Source organism: Oncorhynchus masou, unplaced genomic scaffold (assembly GCF_036934945.1).
Source record: "Oncorhynchus masou masou isolate Uvic2021 unplaced genomic scaffold, UVic_Omas_1.1 unplaced_scaffold_5152, whole genome shotgun sequence".
Taxonomy (NCBI): domain Eukaryota; kingdom Metazoa; phylum Chordata; class Actinopteri; order Salmoniformes; family Salmonidae; genus Oncorhynchus; species Oncorhynchus masou.
In genome coordinates, this window is record NW_027011556.1 from 11,251 (window position 1) to 23,463 (window position 12,213).

The 12,213-nt window shown below is 47.5% G+C and overlaps 1 protein-coding gene across 1 annotated transcript; it reads right to left on the reverse strand.

Annotated features, from left to right (window-relative positions):
* Positions 1-5,716: 5,716 nt before the first annotated feature.
* LOC135535781 (alkaline phosphatase-like) lies at positions 5,717-7,034 on the reverse strand (the record flags this gene model as incomplete). The annotated part of the gene is made up of 4 exons (XM_064962210.1): positions 5,717-6,132; positions 6,278-6,397; positions 6,536-6,724; positions 6,900-7,034. Coding segments are annotated over 4 exons (710 nt in total), but the record flags the coding sequence as incomplete, so codon positions are not given.
* Between the last annotated feature and the right edge of the window lie 5,179 nt (positions 7,035-12,213).

Here is a 12,213-nt window from a genome sequence, read left to right on the forward strand (position 1 = left end):
CCCAGGTGGCTTGTGGCAAACTTTAAACAACACTTTTTATGGATATCTTTTAATAAATGGCTTTCTTCTTGCCACTCTTCCATAAAGGCCAGATTTGTGCAATATACGACTGATTGTTGTCCTATGGACAGAGTCTCCCACCTCAGCTGTAGATCTCTGCAGTTCATCCAGAGTGATCATGGGCCTCTTGGCTGCATCTCTGATCAGTCTTCTCCTTGTATGAGCTGAAAGTTTAGAGGGACTGGCCAGGTCTTGTTAGATTTGCAGTGGTCTGATACTCCTTCCATTTCAATATTATCGCTTGCACAGTGCTCCTTGGGATGTTTAAAGCTTGGGAAATCTTTTTGTATCCAAATCCGGCTTTAAACTTCTTCACAACAGTATCTCGGACCTGCCTGGTGTGTTCCTTGTTCTTCATGATGCTCTCTGCGCTTTTAACGGACCTCTGAGACTATCACAGTGCAGGTGCATTTATACGGAGACTTGATTACACACAGGTGGATTGTATTTATCATTATTAGTCATTTAGGTCAACACTGGACCATTCAGAGATCCTCACTGAACTTCTGGAGAGAGTTTGCTGCACTGAAAGTAAAGGGGCTGAATAATTTTGCACGCCCAATTTGTCAGTTTTTGATTTGTTAAAAAGTTTGAAATATCCAATAAATGTCGTTCCACTTCATGATTGTGTCCCACTTGTTGATTCTTCACAAAAAAATACAGTTTTATATCTTTATGTTTGAAGCCTGAAATGTGGCAAAAGGTCGCAAAGTTCAAGGGGGCGAATACTTTCGCAAGGCACTGTATTCTGTACTTTAAAAAGAATACGAATGAGTATGAGCAGTTAAAAGTATACTTGAATGTGTACGTTATAAAGCTTGAAACTGTTAAATTCCTCCAATTATTCATACAAACATAAAACAGGATTATAGAAATATCATCAGATAGATTGCTCTCTTATCTTGGTTGATGGAAGATGAAATTATCAGAGTAAAGCCTCTCCTGCAGTGAGAAGGTGTATGTAAGGGAAAGACACTAGACACAGACCCCTAGAGCCCAGATTCCAACCATGCACAATGTGCAGCACCCACATAAAGAATGCCCCAGAGTGTGTGGACTATACTTCATACCCATCTTAGCTAAACCTCCATGTTCATGCTCCAGTCACCATGAGTCCCAAAGGGCTACAGTATGTGGCTTGAGTCCATTCACATTCTACACAAACCTCATGCATTCAAGGTTGAGTATAGGTTTGTTTGGAACTTAATATTCCAGCTATTCTCCAGCCATTGTTAGAGATTTTAAATTTCTGTTGTCTATTTTCAAATCACTTCCAACTGCACTATTTTTACTTTTTTCATTCAATGGTAAAGTTTTCCTTCTGACAAGGTATTTTAATAATTCCAATACAAACACATTTCCAAATTAATTTGTGTAGCATTAAACATTTCTCTATGAAGTGACAGATTTGTTAAAATATACACATAAAACATTAAAGACACCTTCCTAATATTGAGTTGCACCTCCCTTTTGCTCTCAGAACAGCCTCAATTCGTCAGGGCATGGACTCACATGAGGTTGCTGGCCCATGTTCACTCAATAATTCCCACAGTTGTGTCAAGTTGGCTGATGTCCTTACGGTGGGGGACCATTGATACACAGGAAACTGTCGTTCTTGACACAAACCGGTGCGCCTGGCACCTGCTACCATACCCTGTTCAAAAGCACTTAAATCTTTTGTCTTCCCATTCACCTTCTAAATGGCATAGATACACAATCCATGTCTCAATTGTCTCAAGGCTTAAAAATCCTTATTTAACCTGTCTCCTCCCCTTCACATGGACTGATTGAAGTGGATTTAACAAGTGACATCAATAAGGGGTCATATTTTTTCGTGATTCACCTGGTCAGTTTATGTCATAGAAAGAGCAGGTGTCCTTAATATTTGTACATTCAGTGTATCTTCCATCCCAAATGGTACCCATAATGCTTATTGAAAGTGCAACCAAAATCAGTTCTATGCCAAACTGATACATTATCTACCATTTACAGTCAACACATCAATAATGTAAACACAACATTTTCAGAAAAAACAACAGGACTTCCTTTATTGGGTAAGAGATTGGCTAGCTTATCTTTTATGAAATTCTGACAGTGGGGGACTTTTCATTCAATTAACTTTCGGAAGTATGTATAAAGGAGATGGAATACATACCATTTTACATTTAAAAAATAACATTTTAAACCATATACTCAAATTAGCCTCTGATTTGCTCATTGTAATGTTTACACGATTGTTTAGGAATCTGATGAAAGCTTATGATGTAGATTCTGTTTACTGTTTTGCTTTCTGTTTAGGTCGGAGGAGTGGCCAAAATAATATATTCATATTCAAATCTAGAGGAATGTTAGGGGGAGAGCGAGGTAGGTTGTCACACTGTTCATACCTCAACACTAGAGGTGTTATCTCAGAAATCAAAGAGCACTTTGTGTGACTACATGTTCTATGGTCAACTTCCTGTTCGTATGTGGTCAAGGTCACTCTAATCTGAGGTGAGCATTTTCTTATTTCTCCCCTTCCAAAAGTAAAGAATAGGCAATGAAATTTGTTAGGTATTAATGTTCAAAATTATAATTATAATTTTGCACTGAGTAGAAGAGACAATAATGTGTCTTTTGATAGTTTAGCTGCAGTCCTAAGATTTAGCCAACATTAGCACACATGTCAGTTTGGGGCAAGTTGTCTCAATGACCTTGTGGCAAGTCGACAACTTGCCCCAGTGAACATCGACACATAGAACATGCTCTAAAAACATTGTGATATAGTGTAATCAGCTCTGATAATAGAGATTAAATGTTACTGTAAATGGATTATTATATACATATATACAGTTTAGAGCAGCAGACAAGTCCTAGAGTACACAAGACAGGCTCTGGTGTGTGTGTGTGTGTGTGTGTGTGTGTGTGTGTGTGTGTGTGTGTGTGTGTGTGTGTGTGTGTGTGTGTGTGTGTGTGTGTGTGTGTGTGTGTGTGTGTGTGTGTGTGTGTGTGTGTGTGTGTGTGTTGTTGTGTGTGTGTGTGTACTAACACACTACATGCCTACTGTATGAGACAGTATATCCACACACACACACACACACACACATACACACAATCATGAGTGGTGTCATGAATTTAGTGGTGTTATGAATTGCATTGTGGCAACAAGAATAGTAGCCAGGGAGGTGGGCGTAATAAGCCTCTAATGAATATGCAATTGCAATGAGGAAATGTGATTTTGAAGGAAGGAAGGAAGGAAAAGGAAGGAAAGAAGGAAAGAAGGAAGGAAGGAAGGAAGGAAGGAAGGAAGGAAGGAAGGAAGGAAGGAAAGCCAGCACCAACCCTACAAAGCCAGCACCAACCCTGCCCTGCCAGGCCCAAGCAACATTCCAACCCTGTCAGGCCCCAGCACCAACCCTGCCCTACCAGGCCCCAGCACCAACCCTGCCCTGCCAGGCCCAAGCAACATTCCAACCCTGTCAGGCCCCAACACCAACCTGCCAGGCCCCAGGACCAACCCTGCCCTGCCAGGCCCAAGCAACATTCCAACCCTGTCAGGCCCCAACACCAACCTGCCAGGCCTCAGCACTATTCCAGCACCAGCACCAACCTGGCTCCAGCACCAACCTGCCAGGTCCCAGCACCAACCCTGCCCTGCCAGGCCCAAGCAACATTCCAACCCTGGCAGGCCCCAACACCAACCTGCCTGGCCTCAGCACTATTCCAGCCCTCCCTGGCCCCAGCACCAACCTGGCTCCAGCACCAACCTGCCAGGCCCCAGCACTTTTCCAGCCCTCCCTGGCCCCAGCGCCAACCTGGCTCCAGCACCAACCTCCCTGGCCCCAACACCAACCTGGCTCCAGCACCAACCTGCCAGTCCTCAGCACTATTCCAGCCCTCCCTGGGCCCAGCACCAACCTGGCTCCAGCACCAACCTGCCAGGCCTCAGCACTATTCCAGCCCTCCCTGGCCCCAGCACCAACCTGGCACCAGCACCAACCTCCCTGGCCCCAGCACCAACCTGGCTCCAGCACCAACCACCCTGGCCCCAGCACCAACCTGGCTCCAGCACCAACCTGCCAGGCCTCAGCACTATTCCAGCCCTCCCTGGCCCCAGCACCATCCTGGCTCCAGCACCAACCTGCCAGGCCCCAGCATCATTCCAGCCCTGCCTAGCTTGAGCTCAGACACAGACCTGCCCAGTTATTATGCTAGCACCAGCTCACCCTTGCCCAGCAATGCCATTGCTGACAGCAGACTACCAACTCCAGAGGACATCAGGCCATATTCAAAAGCTGACCCCCGAAAACAAGCTTGTAAAGGAAGAAAATGGCGCAAAACAGCAATTCTAACTGACACACCAGTGAAGCAGGCAATAGAAATTTAAAAGAATAAGGCACAATCTAGCAAAAGGCTGTTTCCGAAGAAAGGGAAGCAAGGGGGGGAGTCAAAATCTGGATCTGCAAAGAACAAGAAGGCAGCTAAAAATAAAAAAAATCATAGAAGAGTCATCATCAGATGAAGAGGAGTGCTTCTGTCTCGTCTGTGTGGAGCCATTTCAAAAAGCCTTCCTAAGGAGACTTAGGTGAAGTGTGTGAGATGCAACAAATGGGCCCATGACGCTTGCACCTCAGGCCAGGCAATGTATGTGTGTCAGAACTGTGACTCCGAAGATGAGTCGGATTAGTCAGATACAGATGTACGTCGCATAGGCTGTTACAAAATTGTGCATTAGTGTGTTTAAACACCACATCTGTTTTGTTAAGACCTTAAACATTTAATTAAATAAGTTATCTGCAGCAGTACATTCCATTCCAATTACAACAATTACCGTGGATCTATGTGCATGCCAGAGAACGTTCGATTTCAAGGTTCGAAGTAAAGCGGTCGTGTCACTTAATTACTTTGTGCTCTGCCAGTATTATTGTTTTGATTGAAAGTCATGATTTGCCAGATTCTCTAGGCATGATTGTTTTTATTTTGAGCTCTTTAATGAAATTGAATTTGGTTTTGAATTTGAAATTAAAATCAATATTCACAATTAATTAGTTGTGTTCTTATTTGTGATTATCCAATGTGACAACTTACCCGACGAAGTGTGACAATTTACCCGCTGATGTTGCAAACTGTCACATGTGCACACTCTCTATTTAACGGTCTACAACTCCGTACTGAAATAAGACATGAAGATGTAATGAATGCAACATATGTGCCCAAGACTTCCTTCTTTCATTTGGTATGACATTTATAAGATTGTGATGTATTGTGCCCAGTAAATGTTAGAGAGTGTGAAAAGTGTGACAACATACCTCGCTCTCCCCTGCATTAGGTTTCTAATTTTCAAAAGGAACTGGCTTCTTTGAAAAGTTGACTAATCCATAGTCATGGAATTGACAGACAACAAGGTGGGCAGCAACATTGCTTTGTCATTAATCCCGGGAGGTTATTTACCCCATACAATGATTGATATAAATTCAGAGATATATCCTTCTCTTAAACCAACTGATATGACAGAATTCTTCACATAGTTTTGGTGTTAACTGAATAGTGATCAATACCAAAGTAAAATAACACAACCTATCCTATATGTTACAGTAGAAATAAAGTGATATCCTCTTATTTTCCCAAACACAACATCTGACTGAACAACACCAACCCTCAAAACACTAACTTTAAATGCCCTTGCAGTGGTCATTATAGAATTAAAAATATTTTTTAAATGGTAAGAAGAAAATATGCATTGCAACTGGACAACAATATGTGGGAGTATTACATGTATACTAAGAGGAGGGTTGGGGTAGTGCAGGAGGGGGGTTGGGGTGAAAGGTCAGCAGAGGAGACGGATGAGTGTGAGGAGAGCTGTCAGGCTGGGCAGAGCAGCACTGAGACTAGAGGCTCCACTGGATGACATGCAGTGGTCTCTGTTCTGGCCAATGCAGGCAGCATAAGCCATGACATGGGGAATGTAGTTCTGCTCGTGGACACCGTGCAGCAGGTGAGCCATAGGGCCCTTAGCAAACACAGCCACATCCTCTCCTCCATGAGTCTCCATACTCAGCGGCACTGCAGACTGGGCCTTGTAGTTATTTTCCTCTGAAGAGAGGGAAGGAAGGGAAGGGGTGGAGGTGGGGAAAGGGAAGGAGAAGAGATCAGATGGATGATTTTCTGGCATGCCAAAGACCAAGTGGTGTTCTCTATGACAGAGGCAATACTCCATTGATGATAAGATTTAATTTACCATAGCCAAGGGTGGAGATGTTCTCTCTCAGACCATTGACTACTTTAAACCCTGGTCCATTCCCATATAAGATGGCTGTGAAGGGCTTCTGGTCCACATCACTCAAAATGGAATTTAGTCCTGTAGACAGAGAGAAAACAATGAACGATCTCCATCACAAACCATTAATCACAACATCCACGACATCCAAGTGACTGATGACTGAGTGTAGCCACATACAATATACAATACACTGTTGCAAAATCATCCACTGCTCACCAAAATTGTGTTCCCCTGGAGTGTAGCCTCCAAAGTTGAACATGTGAGAGTGGTCAGCAGTGACGACAGTCATTGTGTCATATATGCTGGTCAGGAGGCCGGCGTGGCCAATAGCCCGGTCCATCTCCACTGCCTCATGCAGGGCCTGCTTGGCTTTACCGTCGTGATGTCCGTGGTCGATGCGCCCCCCTGCCAACGCATAGCTTGGTTAACCTCTCTCTCAGACAGATGAGAATATCTAGCATCAGCACTGGCAAAGCAGCCTAAGGTGTAAAGCTTCACATTCAACATGATATACATTATTAAACTTGTGCAGCTGATACAGTATTTACTGGTGCCAGAGTAAATGTAACACAACAATCACCCTCCACCAGCAGGTAGAATCCGCTGGGGTTTTTCTTCAGGATCTTAATGGCCACCTCCACCATCTCTGTCAGTGAAGGATCTGTCTCATTGTTTCTCTCCAGGTCATAGGGAAGATCTCCAGGCTCAAACAGACCTGTGTTAACACAGGAAGCAGGGTTTAATATATTGTGAATGTTATGTACTTGAGTGAAGACCCAAAAGCGGTTTTAACAGAAAACAGAGTTCTTTAATGAAAAAACAGGAATGGCATAAATCCTCTTCCAACGTAGTCAATGGAACAAAAGAACGTTAGTATAATGCAGGATGCACCTGCCAGGCAGACTCCGACAGGATAGGACAAGGTGGAAGCAAACGCGACGACAGCTTGCTTCTGGCATCAAAAAACACAAACAAGAATCAGACACTGAAAGTAGCAGGAACAGAGAGAGAAATAGAGACCTAATCAGAGGGGGAAGAGAGAACAGGTGTGAAAGAGTGAATGAGCTAGTTAGAGGAGATGTAGAACAGCTGAAGAATGAGAGACAGAGAAGGTAACCTAAAAAGACCAGCAGAGAGAGACAGAGTGAAGAGAAAGGACAGGAACAGACATAACAAGACATGACAGTACCCCCCCCACTCACCGAGCGCCTCCTGGCGCACTCGAGGAGGAAACCTGGCGGCAACGGAGGAAATCATCGATCAGCGAACGGTCCAGCACGTCCCGAGAGGGAACCCAACTCCTCTCCTCAGGACCGTACCCCTCCCAATCCACTAGGTACTGATGACCACGGCCCCGAGGGCGCATGTCCAAAATCTTACGAACCCTGTAGATGGGTGCGCCCTCGACAAGGATGGGGGGAGGGACGAGCGGGGGCGCGAAGAACGGGCTTAACACAGGAGACATGGAAGACCGGGTGAACGCGACGAAGATAGCGCTGGAGAAGAAGTCGCACTGCGACAGGATTAATGACCTGAGAAATACGGAACGGACCAATGAACCGCGGGGCCAACTTGCGAGAAGCTGTCTTAAGGGGAAGGTTCTGAGTGGAGAGCCATACTCTCTGACCGCAACAATATCTAGGACTCTTGGTCCTACGCTATGTAGCGGCCCTCACAGTCTGCGCCCTATTACGGCAAAGTGCCGACCTGACCCCCTTCCAGGTGCGCTCGCAACGCTGGACAAAAGCCTGAGCGGAGGGGACGCAGGACTCGGCGAGCTGAGATGAGAACAGCGGAGGCTGGTACCCGAGGCTACACTGAAAAGGGGATAGACCGGTAGCAGACGAGGGAAGCGAGTTGTGGGCGTACTCTGCCCAGGGAGCTGTTCTGACCAAGACGCAGGGTTACGAAAAGAAAGACTGCGTAAAATGCGACCAACAGTCTGATTGGCCCGTTCGGCTTGACCGTTAGACTGGGGATGAAAGCCGGACGAGAGACTGACGGAAGCCCCAATCAAACGGCAAAACTCCCTCCAAAATTGAGACGTGAACTGCGGGCCTCTGTCGGAAACGACGTCAGACGGAAGGCCATGAATTCGGAAAACATTCTCGATAATGATCTGAGCCGTCTCCTTAGCAGAAGGGAGCTTATCGAGAGGAATGAAATGAGCCGCCTTAGAGAATCTATCGACAACCGTAAGAATAACTGTCTTCCCCGCTGATGAAGGCAGTCCGGTGATAAAATCTAAAGCGATGTGAGACCACGGTCGAGAGGGAATGGGAAGCGGTCTGAGACGGCCGGCAGGAGGAGAGTTCCCAGATTTGAGTCTGCGCGCAGACCGAACAAGCGGCGACAAATCGACGCGCGTCACGTTCCCGAGTGGGCCACCAGAAACGCTGGCGAATGGAAGCGAGCGTACCCCGAACGCCGGGGTGGCCGGCTAACTTGGCAGAGTGGGCCCACTGAAGAACGGCCGGACGAGTAGGAACGGGAACGAACAGAAGGTTCCTAGGACAAGCTCGCGGCGACGGAGTGTGAGCGAGTGCTTGCTTTACCTGCCTCTCAATTCCCCAGACAGTCAACCCGACAACACGCCCGTCAGGGAGAATCCCCTCGGGGTCGGTGGAGACCTCAGAAGAACTGAAGAGACGAGATAAAGCATCAGGCTTGGTGTTTTTGAGCCCGGACGATAAGAAATAACAAACTCGAAACGAGCGAAAAACAGAGCCCAACGAGCCTGACGCGCATTAAGTCGTTTGGCTGAACGGATGTACTCAAGGTTCCTATGGTCAGTCCAAACGACAAAAGGAACGGTCGCCCCCTCCAACCACTGTCGCCATTCGCCTAGGGCTAAGCGGATGGCGAGCAGTTCGCGATTACCAACATCATAGTTACGTTCTGACGGCGATAAGCGATGAGAGAAAAACGCGCAAGGATGGACCTTGCCGTCAGAGAGAGAGCGCTGAGAAAGAATGGCTCCCACGCCCACCTCTGACGCGTCAACCTCAACAACAAACTGTCTAGAGATGTCAGGTGTAACAAGAATAGGAGCGGATGTAAAACGATTCTTAAGAAGATCAAAAGCTCCCTGGGCGGAAACGGACCACTTAAAGCACGTCTTAACAGAAGTAAGGGCTGTGAGGGGAGCTGCCACCTGACCGAAATTACGGATGAAACGACGATAGAAATTAGCGAAGCCCAGAAAGCGCTGCAGCTCGACGCGTGACTTAGGAACGGGCCAATCAATGACAGCCTGGACCTTAGCGGGATCCATCTTAATGCCCTCAGCGGAAATAACGGAACCGAGAAAAGGGACAGAGGCGGCATGAAAAATGCACTTCTCAGCCTTCACATAAAGACAGTTCTCCAAAAGGCGCTGGAGGACGCGGTCGCACGTGCTGAACATGAATCGAGAGAGACGGTGAAAAAATCAGGATATCGTCCATGTAAACGAAAACAAAAATGTTCAGCATGTCTCTCAGGACGTCGTTAACTAGTGCCTGAAAGACAGCTGGAGCGTTAACGAGGCCGAAAGGAAGAACCCGGTATTCAAAGTGCCCTAACGGAGTGTTAAACGCCGTCTTCCACTCGTCCCCTCCCTGATGCGCACGAGATGGTAGGCGTTACGAAGGTCCAATTTGGTGAAAAACCTGGCTCCCTGCAGGATCTCGAAGGCTGAAGACATAAGAGGAAGCGGATAACGATTCTTAACTGTTATGTCATTCAGCCCTCGATAATCCACGCATGGGCGCAGGGACCCGTCCTTCTTCTGAACAAAAAAAAACCCCGCTCCGGCGGGAGAGGAGGAGGAGACTATGGTACCGGCGTCGAGCGAAACCGACAAATAATCCTCGAGAGCCTTACGTTCGGGAGCCGACAGAGAGTATAATCTACCCCGGGGGGAGTAGTTCCCGGAAGGAGATCAATACTACAGTCATACGACCGGTGTGGAGGGAGAGAAGTGGCCTTGGAACGACTGAACACCGTGCGCAGATCGTGATACTCCTCCGGCACCCCTGTCAAATCGCCAGGCTCCTCCTGTGAAGAAGAGACAGAGGAAACAGGAGGGATAGCAGACATTAAACAGGTCACATGACAAGAAACATTCCAGGATAGGATAGTATTACTAGACCAATTAATAGAAGGGTTATGGCGCACTAGCCAGGGATGACCCAAAACAACAGGTGTAAAAGGTGAACGAAAAATTAAAAAAGAAATGGTTTCGCTATGATTACCAGAGACAGTGAGGGTTAAAGGCAGCGTCTCACGCTGAATCTTGGGGAGAGAACTACCATCTAAAGCGAACAAGGCCGTGGGCTCCCTAACTGTCTGAGAGGAATGTCATGTTCCCGAGCCCAGGTCTCGTCCATAAAACAGCCCTCCGCCCCAGAGTCTATCAAGGCACTGCAGGAAGCAGATGAACCGGGCCAGCGGAGATGGACCGGAAAAGTAGTGCGTGATCCAGAAGGAGAGGCCTGAGTAGTTGCGCTCACCAGTAGCCCTCCTCTTACTGATGAGCTCTGGCTTTTACTGGACATGAGGTGACAAAATGACCAGCGGAGCCGCAGTAGAGACAGAGGCGATTGGTGATTCTCCGTTCCTTCTCCTTGGCCGAGATGCGGATACCCCCAGCTGCATAGGCTCAGCATCCGAGCCGGCGGAGGAGGGTGGCAGTGATGCGGCAGGTGGCAGTGATGTGGAGAGGGGAGCAGCGGAGAACGCGAGCTCCTTTCCACGAGCTCGGCGACGAAGATCAAACCGTCGCTCTATGCGAATAGCGAGAGCTATTAAGGAGTCCAGACTGGAAGGAACCTCCCGGGAGAGGATCTCGTCCTTAACCTCGACGAGGAGACCCTCCAGAAAACGAGCGAGCAAAGCCGGCTCGTTCCAGTCACTTGAGGCAGCGAGAGTGCGAAACTCAATAGAATAATCCGTTATGGATCGATTCCCCTGACATAGGGAAGACAGGGCCCTGGAAGCCTCCTCCCCAAAAACAGAACGGTCAAAAACCCGTATCATCTCCTCCTTAAAGTCTTGATACTGGTTAATACACTCAGCCCTCGCCTCCCAGACTGCCGTGCCCCACTCACGCGCCCGTCCGGTAAGGAGAGAAATGACGTAGGCGATGCGGGCTGCGCTCCTGGAGTAAGTGTTGGGCTGGAGAGAGAACACCACATCACACTGAGTGAGGAATGAGCGGCACTCAGTGGGCTCCCCAGAGTAACACGGCGGGTTGTTGATCCTGGGCTCCGGAGACTCGGAAACCCTGGAAGTGGGCGGTGGATCGAGGTGGAGTTGGTGAACCTGTCTTGTGAGGTCGGAGACTTGGACGGCCAGGGTCTCAACGGCATGTCGAGCAGCAGACAATTCCTCCTCGTGTCTGCCTAGCATCGCTCCCTGGATCTCGACGGCGGAGTGAAAAGGGTCCGGAGCCGCTGGGTCCATTCTTGGTCTGATTCTTCTGTTATGTACTTGAGTGAAGACCCAAAAGCGGTTTTAACAGAAAACAGAGTTCTTTAATGAAAAAACAGGAATGGCATAAATCCTCTTCCAACGTAGTCAATGGAACAAAAAGAACGTTAGTATAATGCAGGATGCACCTGCCAGGCAGACTCCGACAGGATAGGACAAGGTGGAAGCAAACGCGACGACAGCTTGCTTCTGGCATCAAAAACACAAACAAGAATCAGACACTGAAAGTAGCAGGAACAGAGAGAGAAATAGAGACCTAATCAGAGGGGGAAGAGAGAACAGGTGTGAAAGAGTGAATGAGCTAGTTAGAGGAGATGTAGAACAGCTGAAGAATGAGAGACAGAGAAGGTAACCTAAAAAGACCAGCAGAGAGAGACAGAGTGAAGAGAAAGGACAGGAACAGACATAACAAGACATGACAG